This window comes from Ranitomeya imitator, chromosome 1, assembly GCF_032444005.1.
Source record: "Ranitomeya imitator isolate aRanImi1 chromosome 1, aRanImi1.pri, whole genome shotgun sequence".
Taxonomy (NCBI): Eukaryota; Metazoa; Chordata; class Amphibia; order Anura; family Dendrobatidae; genus Ranitomeya; species Ranitomeya imitator.
This window is the reverse complement of record NC_091282.1, coordinates 381,492,447-381,507,327: the sequence shown is the minus strand read 5'-3', so window position 1 is coordinate 381,507,327 and position 14,881 is coordinate 381,492,447. Positions and strand designations below refer to the sequence as shown.

Below are 14,881 nucleotides of genomic sequence, written 5' to 3'. Positions count from 1 at the left end.
ACCACCAAAAGGAAAATGAGCGCTTAATGCATTCTGCCTTATTATTTACTTCCATGTATGTGAGCACTTTTTATGTTTTAACTGTTGGTCTGCGCAGGTCATTTGAAATCCTGAGTCAGAAAAATACTGACCTCTGCTCAATTTAAAAACATATTAAGAATCAGTAAAGACTTAATCAGTAAAGATTTATGTAAAAAAAAAACATTTAAATTATTAATTGTTAAAAGAGGGCCCTTCTCATTTAAATTTCAAATATGCCATATATCCTTGTATTTTGTGCTAGGGTGCTCTAAACTTACCATAGGTCTTAAAGTGGTGGTCCAAAATACAAGTTAAATTTAATTCTAAATCCCTATCTAAAGTCATATTCTAAACAATTTTTTAATATAGTTGAATTAAATATTCCCTATCCTTCCCTACCCATACTATCTAAGGCTAGGTTCACATTGCATTAGCAGCAGCCCGTTCAGCACATACGCTAACGGGCTGCTGCTAGCGCAAGTGCCTGCGCTACATCACGCTAGTGCAGATGGAGCATCTGCTAGCTCCATCTGCGCTAGCACTGACGGACCCGGAAACGCTGCAGCCAGCGTTTCAGGTCGGCCACTCAAATGATGGCATATCGCTAGCGCACGCCCATTGTGGGCGTGCGCTAGCGATGCGTTCGCCATTGCATTCAATGGTGGCGTTAACAGACTACGTTACACCGCATTATGCCGCGGTGTAACGTAGTGCGTTTAACGTAGTCAATGAACGCAATGTGAACCTAGCCTAACTGCTTGTCTTCTTTTTCCTACTTCTATTTTGATAACACTTTGTTTGAGTGTACCAATGCATGCTGGGATTCTCAAAGCATTATCTGGTCAATGCCACAGCCTTTGCACCCTCCCTGAAATGAAGAGTGAACTTTGCTTCACAGGCTGGGCTAGTCATTTTTTGATGCATATAGAGGGTTTTATTTTTTGTTTTGTTGTGAAAAAGAGCAATCCCATTTGTGAGCTTTAATATAAAAATGTTTACTAAACATTTTGATCATGGAAAAATTTGGATTGAGTCCCTCACCTTGAGCGCAGTAATTTGGAGCAGCAAAATTTTCTCCACTCATTAATACAATAGAGTTGCTGGAAGTCCGGACAGTTGCACCCCAAGTTGACATTGCTACTGGTGGCTCTTGACATGGAAAGAGGGCCCTGTTGTTAATAGGTGATCCGAAAGTGAAGACACAAGGCCTAGACAAAAAGAACATTATCACATCATTTCGCAACAGCTACACCATTTCATGATTTTGCGAACAGCAAATGATTAACATTTTTTTAACAATTCAAAAGATTTCTAGCTGTCATATATGTCCAAGTACTAGTTTTACTAAACCAATCAGTTTTACCCATTTAAAATCATAGAATGTTAGAGTTGGAAGGGACCTCCTGGGTCATCTGGTCCAAACCCCTGTTCAAAGCTGGATTCTCCATTTAGTTCATATCCAAAGTAAAGTGACAATTCCAAATTGGATCCAATACAAAACTTTATAACAACAACAAGCACTTTTGGTACTACAGTTCTTTCAAAGACAAGCCTGGCCAAGTCCAGCAATACCTTCACATGGCCAGTCCATTCCTCTTTTACTGGGAAATCAGAGTTTGAATTGATATACAATTAAGTGCAAAATAATAGCCATCTAACATCACTGATGTGTTTAATTACTGGTTTTGGCATTAAAGATTATACAACATGAGAAAAGAATTATGACAAGGTGTAGGCAAGTAACAGAATCAACAGTCATTACATGCACACTGCTAATTGGATGTAATTGACTCATTTAATGAAAGGGGGTGTTCTAATTAACAGCAGTGTGGAGTTCAATTAGTGAGGTCATTCATTCTGAGAAGAAACAGGTGTCAATTATGTTCCTTATTAACTCTTTTCCGAAATCGGGTGTAATAGTACGCTGATATCGGATACCCTCACATTGATGTGGGTTCCGGCGGTGAGCCCACATATTTTCTGGCACATGTCAGCTGTTTTGAACAGCTTACATGTGCCACGAACAGCTGTGGGAAGAATTGTGATGCTCCAGGGGCTGTTATCCCATTAAATGCCGCTGTCTATCTCTGACAGCGGCATTTAACACATGCTTCCGGCAAGCACGCCCGCAAGTCCGCCCATCGGTGATCCCCGTCACTTGATCGCAGGTCACCGATGGGATGGCATGACAAGCAAAGGTCTCCTGCAGACCTCTATGGTTGTCACTGCCGGATTGCTATGAGCGCCACCCGTTGGTGGACGCTCATAGCAAGAGAGTAATTGTGCTACATACAGGTGATCTGATCATCGCCTGTATGTAGCAGAGGCAATCATATTATGGCAGCTTCTATTCTCCCATTGAGACTATTGAAGCATGCAAAAACTAAAAAAATAAAAAAAATATATAAAAAAAATAGAAAAAAAAAATATTCAAATCACCCTCCTTTCGCCCCATTCAAAATACAACAATAAAAAAAATCAAACATTCACATATTTGGTATTGCCACATTCAGAATCACCAATAAATAAGAGGATTAAGCTGATCGCTAAACAGCGTAGCGAGAAAAAAAGTCAAAACGCCAGAATTATGCTTTTTTGGCCACTGCAACATTGCAATAAAATGCAATAACGGGCAATCAAAAGAACATATCTACACCAAAATGCTATCATTAAAAACATCAGCTCGGCACCCAAAAAATAAGTCCTCACACAACCCAAGATCATGAAAAATGGAGACGCTACAGGTAACGGAAAAAGGCAATTTTTTGGGGGGAATTTCTTTTCATTACTTAGATAAAAAAGAACCAAGACATGTTTGGGGTCTATAACTTACCGTAGTAATAACCTGGAGAATCATAATGGCAGGTCAGTTTTAGCATTTAGTGAACCTAGTTTAAAAGCAAAACAAAAAACAACTGTGGGATTGCACTTTTTTTTGCAATTTTCCTGTTTTCGAGAACACGACATGGTAAAACCAATGATGTCCTTAAAATGTACAACTCGTCCCGCAAAAAAAAGCCCTCCCTTGGCCATTATGACCAAAAAATAAAAGAATTATGGCTCTTGGAAGAAGGGGAGCAAAAAATGAAAATGCAAAACCAAAAATACCTCTGGCCGTTAAGATGTTAAATGAACGAGGGGAGGAAATGTTGTACCTGCTGGCTTTAGCACTTGATCATGGAGTAAAATGGTTCTTTCCAAACATTTTATGGAAGGAAACAACTTTGATCAAGAAGTTGATTGGAGAGAGGAAAACAAAGAAGTGCAGACATAATTGGCTGCTCTGCTAAAAATGAAAAACAAAACTTCAATCACGCATATATCATAGAATCATAAGACTGGCAAAAAAGCATCCAATGATCAGCTCCAGGGACATCAAAGAAGATCTTCAGCTAACTATTAGTCCTGCAAACATGAAAGGATGCAAACATGAAGCCAAACTATTTGCAAGAAGCCCCCATAATGTACCAGTGCTGAAAAAAAGATGTGTTGAATAGGTTAAAGAACATGTTTGTAAGATGACCCATAAGCAGTGATCTCAAGCCACAGTACACTTTGAAGACTGTAAAACATGGAGGTGCAAGATTAATGGTTTGGGGATGTTTCTATACTATTTATTACAACCCAGGCACCATAGACCAGTTTGGCTATATCAGAATATTGGCAAATGGCCTGTTGCCTTATGCTGAAGAAGATGGGCATTTCAGCAAGACAACATCTTAAATTCCAGACCAACAAGTTTAATGATTTAAAGTGGCCAGCCCATTCCCCAGACCTCAATCTGATTAAGAATTTATGGAATGATAAAAAAATGCTGTTTTTGATACAAAACCTAAGTATGCAAAAGAACTGTGGAATGTAGTCCAGTCGGTTTGGGCTGGAATATCGGGTTGCAGGTGTCAGATGTTAGCGGACTCCATTCTACAGAGATGTAAAGCAGTTATCAGAAATAAAAGGTTATACAACTATATATTAGTTCAGTGAGTAACAGAAAAGCTAAGTCTGAAAACAAAGTTCAGTTTATACTGTAGATATTCGAGTGTGTAAATGAAAATGCAGACAAATGCTATTTTTTCACAGCCTATTATTCCTTCTTCATTTTCCATTTAAAAATGCATATTTTGTTGATGTTTTCATTTGGCATTGTATGTGCCTTTCTATATGTGGAAATAAATGCTATTAATAATAATAATAAATCTTTATTTATACAGCGCCAACATATTCCGCAGCGCTTTACAGTTTAACAGTTTCAGTTCAGTTTGTAACAGCTATTATGAGGATTGAGTTTCTACTCAGTTGTTTTAAACACACTGCTATTATTTTGCACATAACTGTAAATTTAAAGTGTCACCACTAGGGTTGAGTGACTTTTACTTTTTTAGGGTCGAGTCGGGTTTCGCGAAACTCGACTATCTCAAAAGTCGAGTCGAGTGAAATCGGCCGATTATGGCGAAAAGTCGGGGATTGACTGAAACACGAAACGGAAATCTATCTTTTTTTTTTTTTCTCTCTCTCTCTCTCTCTCTCCTCCGTCCCTGAACAGAAAAGCTGGTGTTACACATTGCAAATCGCTACAGCGCACAAGCGACAAGATGGCGATAGGCGTCCACGCCCCTAAGACCTATGTCATCACTCTGCCCACGCTCCTTCATTGGCTGAAAAAATGGCGCCAAACGCGTCATACGAAACGCGACTTTGGCACGAAGATCGCCGACTGCATGGCCGATCCCACACTAGGATCGGGTCGGGTTTCATGAAACCTGACTTTGCCAAAAGTCGGCAACTTTTGAATTTGTCCAATCCGTTTCGCTCAAGCCTAGTCACCACAGCTCTATTCCCTGCCCGACGCCGCATCTTGACTGATGGAACCTTTACCTGTAGTCACACTCTATAGAGGCTGTCAGTCAACTAAGAAGGGGGCAGCCCTGGGTGAGGTTTAGAGCTGGACTGACAGTGGCTTCAGATCTACAAACAGTTCTTCAGTCTCATTTACAAATCAATTCAAACGCTGATTTCTCATAACGGACTGGCCACGTAAAGCTATTGTTGGACGTGTCTTTGAAAGAGCTACATGTAGATATAAAATACTTTGGGTGGGAGGTAAATCATGCTAACAGATTCCCTTTAAGAATTGTAGCTTTTGCAGTCGTCTATCACCGATATATTGCGATATCATTGAAGGATCAGGTCCACATTTGGTATAAGCCATTCACCATAGGAGCTTTGTGGGCCATTTGAGCTTGTGTTTCACAGATATGATAATTTCCTTGGAAACTACAAGCTTTTTTGTTACGTTAGTGGCACACAAAAATGTTCATGCTGTGAGACTGGATTCCAGCAGAAAATCTTTTTGCAGTAAAACTTGATTTGCCTTTTTTTCTCTCTCGAAGTAACATCTGGCCATGACATTTATTAGGCAAACTTCATGGCACTATCAAGGCTTTCTTCGTTACCGTACTGACACAATTTACCACATGGACACTTCATTCAACTATTGTAACTTCCAATAGCTTTGGCAAATATTTTCTCGAGCGTTGTTGTGGGGACAAAGTCTGAAAATTTTGAAGCACCTCACTAGGTATTCCTTACACTGCTACTGCTCTTATCCAGAAATGTTAGTCACATGATCCCCATCATTGTAAGTGGACCAGGTACACATATGGGCATTATTATATCCTAGCCAGATGCTTCAGGCTCATCATAGGCAACAAAAAGTCAGGAACAGACAGACTACTGTATTACTTAGGAACTATGAAAAAATAGCAAGTGACGGGAGTAATGCCCTCCGACAAAAAGTAGGTGTGCAGATCTCACACAGATATCTATGTATGTATGTATGTATGTATGTATGTATGTATACACACACATATACACACACACTGTATATAATAATAATTATTATTTGTATATAGCGCTAACATATTCCGTAGCGCTTTACAGTTTTGCACACATTATCAACACTGTCCCCGATGGGGCTCACAATCTAAATTCCCTATCAGTATGTCTTTGGAATGTGGGAGGAAACCGGAGTAACTAGAGGAAATCCACGCAAACACGGGGTTGTCCAAGATGGGATTAGAACCCAGGACTCCAGCGCTGCAAGGCTGCAGTGCTATCCACTGACCCACCATGCTGCCCAATATATGCCGTATATATTATATAGTGAGAATTGTGCATTAAAATGTAACTAATATACTAATTAAAAATGAATAAAAGTAAACAAATAAGTGCCACTTCTGGAGTGGGGGGGGGGGGTAACTGAAGGACGAGGAGCGCTAGCTCAAAGTATCAGACATCTGATTTGGTGAGAACGTTAATTATCTTATACTTTCACACCTGACTATTATGTGCTTATTATCTATTAAAAGCGGTAACACGTTTCCATAGATGGTATACCACTCTGCCTATATGCAAGCAGGTTCATATTGCCATGTATTGGTGACTGGGCTCAGTTCTGTCTGAGTACCCTTTATTCACCAGAAGACAGCAGGTCTTGTTTAATAAGGATGCAGTCCCTGCCACTGCAGGGGGATTCAGTTTTATATCCTAGGGGAGGTTGGACCCCTGGGTTGATACATTGAGCTAGGCCTTGAGTCACCCCCTCACTCCATAGGTGGCACTTGTTTATTTTTGTTCATTTTTAATGAGTATTTCAAAAGTTACATTTTAATGCACAATTCTCGCTTTATGAGATATATATGTGGCACCCCTAGGGGTATTTGCCACAAAAATAGTTACTGACAGTAAATGCAAATACTAAAATAGCAAGACTGCACTACCACCTCCGGCCAGAAGGGGGAGCTCCAGAGACTCCCCTTGATCCATTCTGGTCTGAGAGAAGAACTGGCAGTTGGGCTAAGGAGCTGAAAGTGAGAGGTCATACAGTTGAATCTCTAACAGCCCTGTGACTGTTACCAGGCCTAAATCACCGGCCTGAGGAGAAGAGGGATAGAGAAAAAGGACATTGTGAGAACCGGGTAGCATTAATCACTACCCAGAACAGGCGCAAAGACGGATACCGGATCCGTGGCTGTATTCATTACATATAATACAGCAACCGGAAAAACGTGAGGTGATATCAGCTTCACTAGGGTCGGACGCAGCAACAGACACAGAGTTCAGCGGTACTCCTGGAGGGGGTAAGCCGATAAAAGGGCTCGGGTTGCCCGTCGAACCAGGACCCGGAGGGGACAGATTGGGCCGGCAGCCAGTTCACATACAGCAGCAGGGCCACACAGATATTGCGTACAATAAGAGGCGAAGATCCCGGCAGGGTCAAAGTAACTCAGAGTTCCCATACAGACTCCGGTGACAGGACTGGTTGTAAATCCTTTTTTGTTAAAGTAAACTGGTTAAACGTTTCAGTGCCTCAGTCTTTCATTTGGACAATAGCCATCTATCCAGGACTGGGATCATCACCGCTGGGAGAACCTGCTGCTGATCAAGTAAGTGCCTGTTCCCTCACGATACCCTTTACACTGTGCATTGCCTGAGGCCACAGCACCGGGTCAAGCCACCCGTGACACCCCCCTCAAGAGACAGACCCCATTGGTCCGGTGCTGGGTACCCCGGTCTCTTGGGCGTCACAATTGGCGTCACGAACAGGATCTAGCCAGCCCGTATACCGGGTATTGTGTGCCGTGATTGGAGCCCAAAACTGTGAAAACTTGGATGAAAAATCTTGAAAATTGACTTTATTAACCCCTTAATCCCATATGACGTACTATCCCGTCCAGGTGACCTGGGACTTAATTCCCATGGACGGGATAGTACGTCATATGCGATCGGCCGCGCTCACGGGGGGAGCGCGGCCGATCGCGGCCGGGTGTCAGCTGCCTATCGCAGCTGACATCCGGCACTATGTGCCAGGAGCGGTCACGGACCGCTCCCGGCACATTAACCCCCGGCACACCGCGATCAAAGATGATAGCGGTGTGCCGGCGGTGCAGGGAAGCATCGCACAGGGAGGGGGCTCCCTGCGGGCTTCCCTGAGACGATCGGTACACGGTGATGTGCTCACCGTGTACCGAGCGTCTTCTCCCTGCAGTCCCCGGATCCAAAATGGCCGCCGGGCTGCATCCGGGTCCTGCAGGGAGCACTTCCGGGTCAGGATCAGGCTGCAGCTGCAGCTCTAATCCTGCCCGGCTGTATGTCAGATCACCGATCTTATAGAGTGCTGTGCACACTGTCAGATCGGTGATCTGTGATGTCCCCCCCTGGGACAAAGTGAAAAAGTAAAAAAAAAAATTTCCACACTTGTAAAAAAAAAAAATAAAAAAAAAATTCCTAAATAAAGCAGAAAAAAAAAAATATTATTCCCATAAATACATTTCTTTACATAAAAAAAAAACAAAAAAACAATAAAAGTACACATATTTAGTATCGCCGCGTCCGTAACGACCCGACCTATAAAACTGGCCCACTAGTTAACCCCTTCAGTGAACACCGTAAGAAAAAAAAAAAAAAACGAGCCAAAAAACAACGCTTTATTATCATAACGCTGAACAAAGAGTGGAATAACACGCGATCAAAAAGACGGATATAAATAACCATGTTACCTCTGAAAACGTCATCTTGTCCCGCAAAAAACGAGCCGCCATATAGCATCATAACCAAAAAAATAAAAAAGTTATAGTCCTCTGAATAAAGCGATGCCAAAATAATTATTTTTTCTATAAAATAGCTTTTATCGTATAAAAGCGCCAAAACATAAAAAAAATGATATAAATGAGGTGTCGCTGTAATCATACTGACCCGAAGAATAAAACTGCTTCATCAATTTTACCAAACGCGGAACGGTATAAACGCCTCCCCCAAAAGAAATTCATGAATAGCTGGTTTTTGGTCATTCTGCCTCACAAAAAAATCGGAATAAAAAGCGATCAAAAACTGTCACGTGTCCGAAAATGTAACCGATAAAAACGTCAACTCGTCCTGCAAAAAACAAGACCTCACATGACTCTGTGGACCAAAATATGGAAAAATTATAGGTCTCAAAATGTGGAGACGCAAAAACTTTTTTGCTATAAAAAGCGTCTTTTAGTGTGTGACGGCTGCCAATCATAAAAATCCGCTAAAAAACTCGCTATAAAAGTAAATCAAACCCCCCTTCATCACCCCCTTAGTTAGGCTAGGTTCACATTGCGTTAATGGGTTAACGCTAACGGACAGCGTTGCACGGCGAAAATGTCACAATTAACGCCGTGCAACGGGTCCGTTAGCACAACCATTGACAGCAATGTGATTTTCAGGTGTAGCGCATCGCTAGAGCGTGCCATTTTCAGCTCGCGCTTGCAAGGTGCCATTCTTTTGTGGCGCGCCTCAGACGCTGCTTGCAGCGTCCGCGGCGCGCCCGAGGTCCGATCCCCGATCTTCCAGAGCGGGGACGTTAACGCGACCACTAAACACGACACCTAAAAAGACATTGTGTTAGCGCAATCCGCTAGTGCTAAACGGATTTCCCTAGCGCAATGTGAACCTAGCCTTAGGGAAAAATAATAAAATTTAAAAAAATGTATTTATTTCCATTTTCCGGTTAGGGTTAGGGTTAGGGTTAGGGCTAGGGTTGGGGCTAGGGTTAGGGTTTGGATTACATTTACGGTTGGGATTAGGGTTGGGATTAGAATTAGGGGTGTGTCTGGGTTAGGTGTGTGGTTAGGGTTACAGTTGGGATTAGGGTTAGTGGTGCGTTTGGATTAGGGTTTCATTTATAATTGGGGGGTTTCCACTGTTTAGACACATCAGGGGCTCTCCAAACGCGACATGGCGTCCGATCTCAATTCCAGCCAATTCTGCATTGAAAAAGTAAAACAGTGCTCCTTCACTTCCGAGCTCTCCCGTGCGCCCAAACAGGGGTTTACCCCAACATATGGGGTATCAGCGTACTCGAGACAAATTGGACAACAACTTTTTGGGTCCAAGTTCTCTTGTTATCCTTGGGAAAATAAAAATTTGGGGGGCTAAAAATCATTTTTGTGGGAAAAAAAAGGATTTTTATTTTCACGGCTCTGCGTTGTAAACTGTAGTGAAACACTTGGGGGTTCAAAGTTTTCACAACACATCTAGATAAGTTCCATGGGAGGTCTAGTTTCCAATATGGGGTCACTTGTGGGTGGTTTCTACTGTTTGGGTACATCAGGGGCTCTGCAAATGCAACGTGACGCCTGCAGACCAATCCATCTAAGTCTGCATTCCAAATGGCGCTCCTTCCCTTCCGAGCTCTGCCATGAGCCCAAACAGTGGTTCCCCCCCACATATGGGGTATCAGCGTACTCAGGACAAATTGAACAACAACTTTTGGGGTCCAATTTATTCTGTTACCCTTGTAAAAATACAAAGCTGGGGGCTAAAAAATCATTTTTGTGAAAAAAAAAAGAATTTTTATTTTCACGGGTCTGCGTTATAAACTGTAGTGAAACACTTAGGGGTTCAAAGTTCTCACAACACATCTAGATAAGTTCCATGGGAGGTCTAGTTTCTAATATGGGGTCACTTGTGGGGGGTTTGTACTGTTTGGGTACATCAGGGGCTCTGCAAATGCAACGTGACTCCTGCAGACCAATCCATCTAAGTCTGCATTCCAAATGGCGCTCCTTCCCTTCCGAGCTCTGCCATGCGCCCAAACAGTGGTTCCCCCCCACATATGGGGTATCAGCGTACTCAGGACAAATTGTACAACAACTTTTGGGGTCCAATTTATTATGTTACCCTTGTGAAAATACAAAACTGGGGGCTAAAAAATTTTTGCGAAAAAAAAATAAATTTATTTTAACGGCTCTGCGTTATAAACTGTAGTGAAACACTTGGGGGTTCAAAGCTCTCAAAACACATCTACATAAGTTCCTTAGAGGGTCTAGTTTCCAAAATGGTGTCACTTGTGGGGGTTTTTAATGTTTAGGCACATCAGGGGCTCTCCAAACCAACATGGCGTCCCATCTTAATTCCAGTCAATTTTGCATTGAAAAGTCAAATGGCGCTCCTTCCCTTCCGAGCTCTGCTATGCACCCAAAAAGTGGTTTACCCCCACATATGGGGTATCGTCGCACTCAGGACAAATTGCACAACAACTTTTGTAGTCTAATTTCTTCTCTTACCCTTGGGAAAATAAAAAATTGGGGGCGAAAAGATCATTTTTGTGAAAAAATAAGATTTTTTATTTTTACGGCTCTGCATTATAAACTTCTGTGAAGCACTTGTTGGGTCAAAGTGCTCACCACACATCTAGATAAGTTCCTTAAGGGGTCTACTTTTCAAAATGGTGTCACTTGTGAGGGGTTCCAATGTTTAGGCACATCAGGGGCTCTCCAAACGCAACATGGCGTCCCATCTCAATTCCAGTCAATTTTGCATTGAAAAGTCAAATGGCGCTCCTTTCCTTCCGAGCTCTGCCATGCGCCCAAACAGTGGTTTACCCCCACATATGGGGTATCGTCGCACTCAGGACAAATTGCACAACAACTTTTGTGGTCTAATTTCTTCTCTTACCCTTGGGAAAATAAAAAATTGGTGGCGAAAAAATTATTTTTGTGAAAAAATATGATTTTTTATTTTTACGGCTCTGCATTATAAACTTCTGTGAAGCACTTGTTGGGTCAAAGTGCTCACCACACCTCTAGATAAGTTCCTTAAGGGGTCTACTTTCCAAAATGGTGTCACTTGTGGGGATTTCAATGTTTAGGCACATCAGGGGCTCTCCAAACGCAACATGGCATCCCATCTCAATTCCAGTCAATTTTGCATTGAAAAGTAAAATGGCGCTCCTTCCCTTCCGAGCTCTGCCATACGCCCAAACAATGGTTTACACCCATATACGGGGTATCAGCGTACTCAGGACAAATTGGCCAACAATTTTTGAGGTTCAATTTCTTCTCTTACTCTTGGGAAAATAAAAAATTGGGGGCGAAAAGATCATTTTTGTGAAAAAATATGATTTTTTATTTTTACGGCTCTGCATTATAAACTTCTGTGAAGCAATTGGTGGGTCAAAGTGGTCACCACACATCTAGATAAGTTCCTTAGGGTGTCTACTTTCCAAAATGGTGTCACTTGTGGGGGGTTTCAATGTTTAGGCACATCAGTGGCTCTCCAAACGCAACATGGTGTCCCATCTCAATTCCTGTCAATTTTGCATTTAAAAGTCAAATGGCGCTCCTTCCCTTCCGAGCTCTGCCATGCGCCCAAACAGTGGTTTACCCCCACATATGGGGTATCAGCGTACTCAGTACAGATTGTACAACAATGTTTGGCATCCATTTTATCCTGTTACCCTTGGTAAAATAAAACAAATTGGAGCTGAAATAAATTTTGTGTGAAAAAAAGTTAAATATTCATTTTTATTTAAACATTCCAAAAATTCCTGTGAAACCCCTGAAGGGTTAATAAACTTCTTGAATGTGGTTTTGAGCACCTTGAGGGGTGCAGTTTTTAGAATGGTGTCACACTTGGGTATTTTCTATCATATAGACCCCTCAAAATGACATCAAATGAGATGTGGTCCCTAAAAAAAAATGGTGTTGTAAAAATGAGAAATTGCTGGTCAACTTTGAACCCTTATAACTCCCTAACAAAAAAAAATTTTGGTTCCAAAATTGTGCTGATGTAAAGGAGACATGTGGGAAATGTTACTTATTAAGTATTTTGCGTGACATATCTCTGTGATTTAAGGGCATAAAAATTTAAAGTTGGAAAATTGCGAAATTTTCAAAATGTTCGCCAAATTTCCGTTTTTTTCACAAATAAACGCAAGTTATATCGAATAAATGTTACTACTAAAATGAAGTACAATATGTCACGAGAAAACAATGTCAGAATCGCCAAGATCCGTTGAAGCGTTCCAGAGTTATAACCTCATAAAGGGACAGTGGTCAGAATTGTAAAAATTGGCCCGGTCATTAACGTGCAAACCACCCTCGGGGCTTAAGGGGTTAAAGAAAAATCCATTCTCCATTGAAAACTATTGAAAGTGACTTTTCCCCATTGGTTATAATGGAGTAAAGATGGCCGCCATCCCCTGAGGTAATCACTTCATAACCGTTAGGCACGAGACTGTTAATTGAGCTACGCCATCACCTGAGCCCCAGTCTAACTGAAAAACTTCAGAATCCGCCATTACAGAGCGCGGTGGGTGGGAGCAGCAGGGGGCGTGTCATTGTGGGCGGCACCAAGCTGAGCGCTCTGACATCAGAGCAAGGGGAAAATCGATCCTGCTGCACAGCGGAACGAATCTACACTATCCCGACGGAAGCGGAGGACTGGAAGGGTCCGGATTAACTAAGGGGGCACAGTATGTCGCAGCACGGAGACGCCGCAGCACCCGGCGACGCTAATGCAGCTGAAAGACAGAGTGTCGATAGAGAGTCCGGTAGCGCAGCGGTGCAAGGAGTGGCGCCCATCATGCCGGTGCTGATGCCATATACCCCGGGTGGCCCATGGCTTCCAATGTATGAAGGTGAGCCTAATACCCTTGACGATTTCAGAGAAAAGATGCTGGCCCATTTTGACATGTTCCCTGTGGGTGAAGTTCAGCGTGTTAGTCTCCTGATGATGCAGTTAAGTGGCCATGCTAAGCGAGAAGTCACAGCATGGGCAGCTGATCTAAAAGGCACTGTTGAACGCATATTTGCTGGATTAAAAGCTACATTTGAAACCACTGCCAGCAGCAAAGCTAAAGTACGATTCTTTAATTGCAAACAAAAAGTTAATGAGGGCGTGAGAGACTTTGCCTTAAACCTGCAGGAAGCCCTTAAATCACTTACACTGGCTGAACCCATTTTTAACACCGGAGCGGATAAACTGCTAAGAGATCAATTTATTGAGGGACTCTACACCCCTTCTCACCGGGGGCATGTGAGCATGCTTGTTTTTAAGAACCCTGAATTGACATTTGCCCAATTAAAGGAGAGCGTTATACGTCTCCAGCTGGCACCTCGGGATCAGGATCCTGCGCAACTCATGGCAGAGGCTCCTCAACAACATGGAGTACCAGTGACATCAGCTATGTCCGGGGCCATTGCTAAGCCCCTGGGGCCCAGTACTAATGAGGCTCTTCAACAAAAGCTTGACTCTTTAACTGATGTTGTTGCTTCAATGGCTAAAACCATGCAGGAGATGAGAGGACCCAAGATGGAGTTGTCAAACCGTAGAGAAGGTGTTCCATGGATGAGACCCCGGAGATACCCGACATGGAGAGGACGACCCCGCGACCGCTACCAACCGGATGGACAGCCCATTTGCCGCCGTTGCCAGCAGCCAGGCCACTTTGCACGAGATTGTGATTTAAACGGGAATCCCCTGGGAATGCGGGCCGCTTCGCAGGAATGAACTTTCAAGGCCCAACACCCTGGCACGACAGGTACATCGGAGGACGACCCATTATCCCTATCGTGCTGGACGGAATGCCCCTCAACGCTTTGCTGGACACAGGTTCCCAGATTTCATCTATACCGTATATCCTTTATAAGAGGTACTGGGCTGATGCAGATATTGATAAAGGGCCCTCTGATGTTGAACTAGATATATGGGCCAGTAATGGTAAGTTGGTACCGAAACTAGGATTCAGGGAGATGACCATAAAGATTGGTAAAGTAGAATTGAAGAAACAGGGTATAATTGTTGTTGATGTTGACCGGCGGAACTGTGAACCAACTGTATTGATAGGAATGAATGTGTTAGAGAACTGCTTTTCCGAAGTCATTTCTGTCTTACAGCAAATTGCTGAAACTGCCCAATCCTGCCAGCAGAGAGTTCTCCGGAGGGAAATAAAAGTATTGATGTTAAGGCAACAGGTAGAAGTTGCAGGTGGAGAAATCGGCAGTGTGAGGGTAAGTGATCCAACATCTATTGTAATCCCACCAAAAACAGA

General features: G+C 42.8%; 1 protein-coding gene across 3 annotated transcripts in view; it reads right to left on the bottom strand.

Moving 5' to 3' along the window:
• AOPEP (aminopeptidase O (putative)) overlaps positions 1–14,881 on the bottom strand; it is a 1,002,964-nt gene that overhangs the window by 910,613 nt on the left and 77,470 nt on the right. For all 3 annotated transcript variants that reach the window (XM_069762004.1, XM_069762007.1, XM_069762010.1), the window contains exon 3: positions 1,063–1,229. In XM_069762004.1, the coding sequence (XP_069618105.1) occupies positions 1,063–1,229 (167 nt within the window). The remainder of the gene's footprint in view (positions 1–1,062; positions 1,230–14,881) is intronic.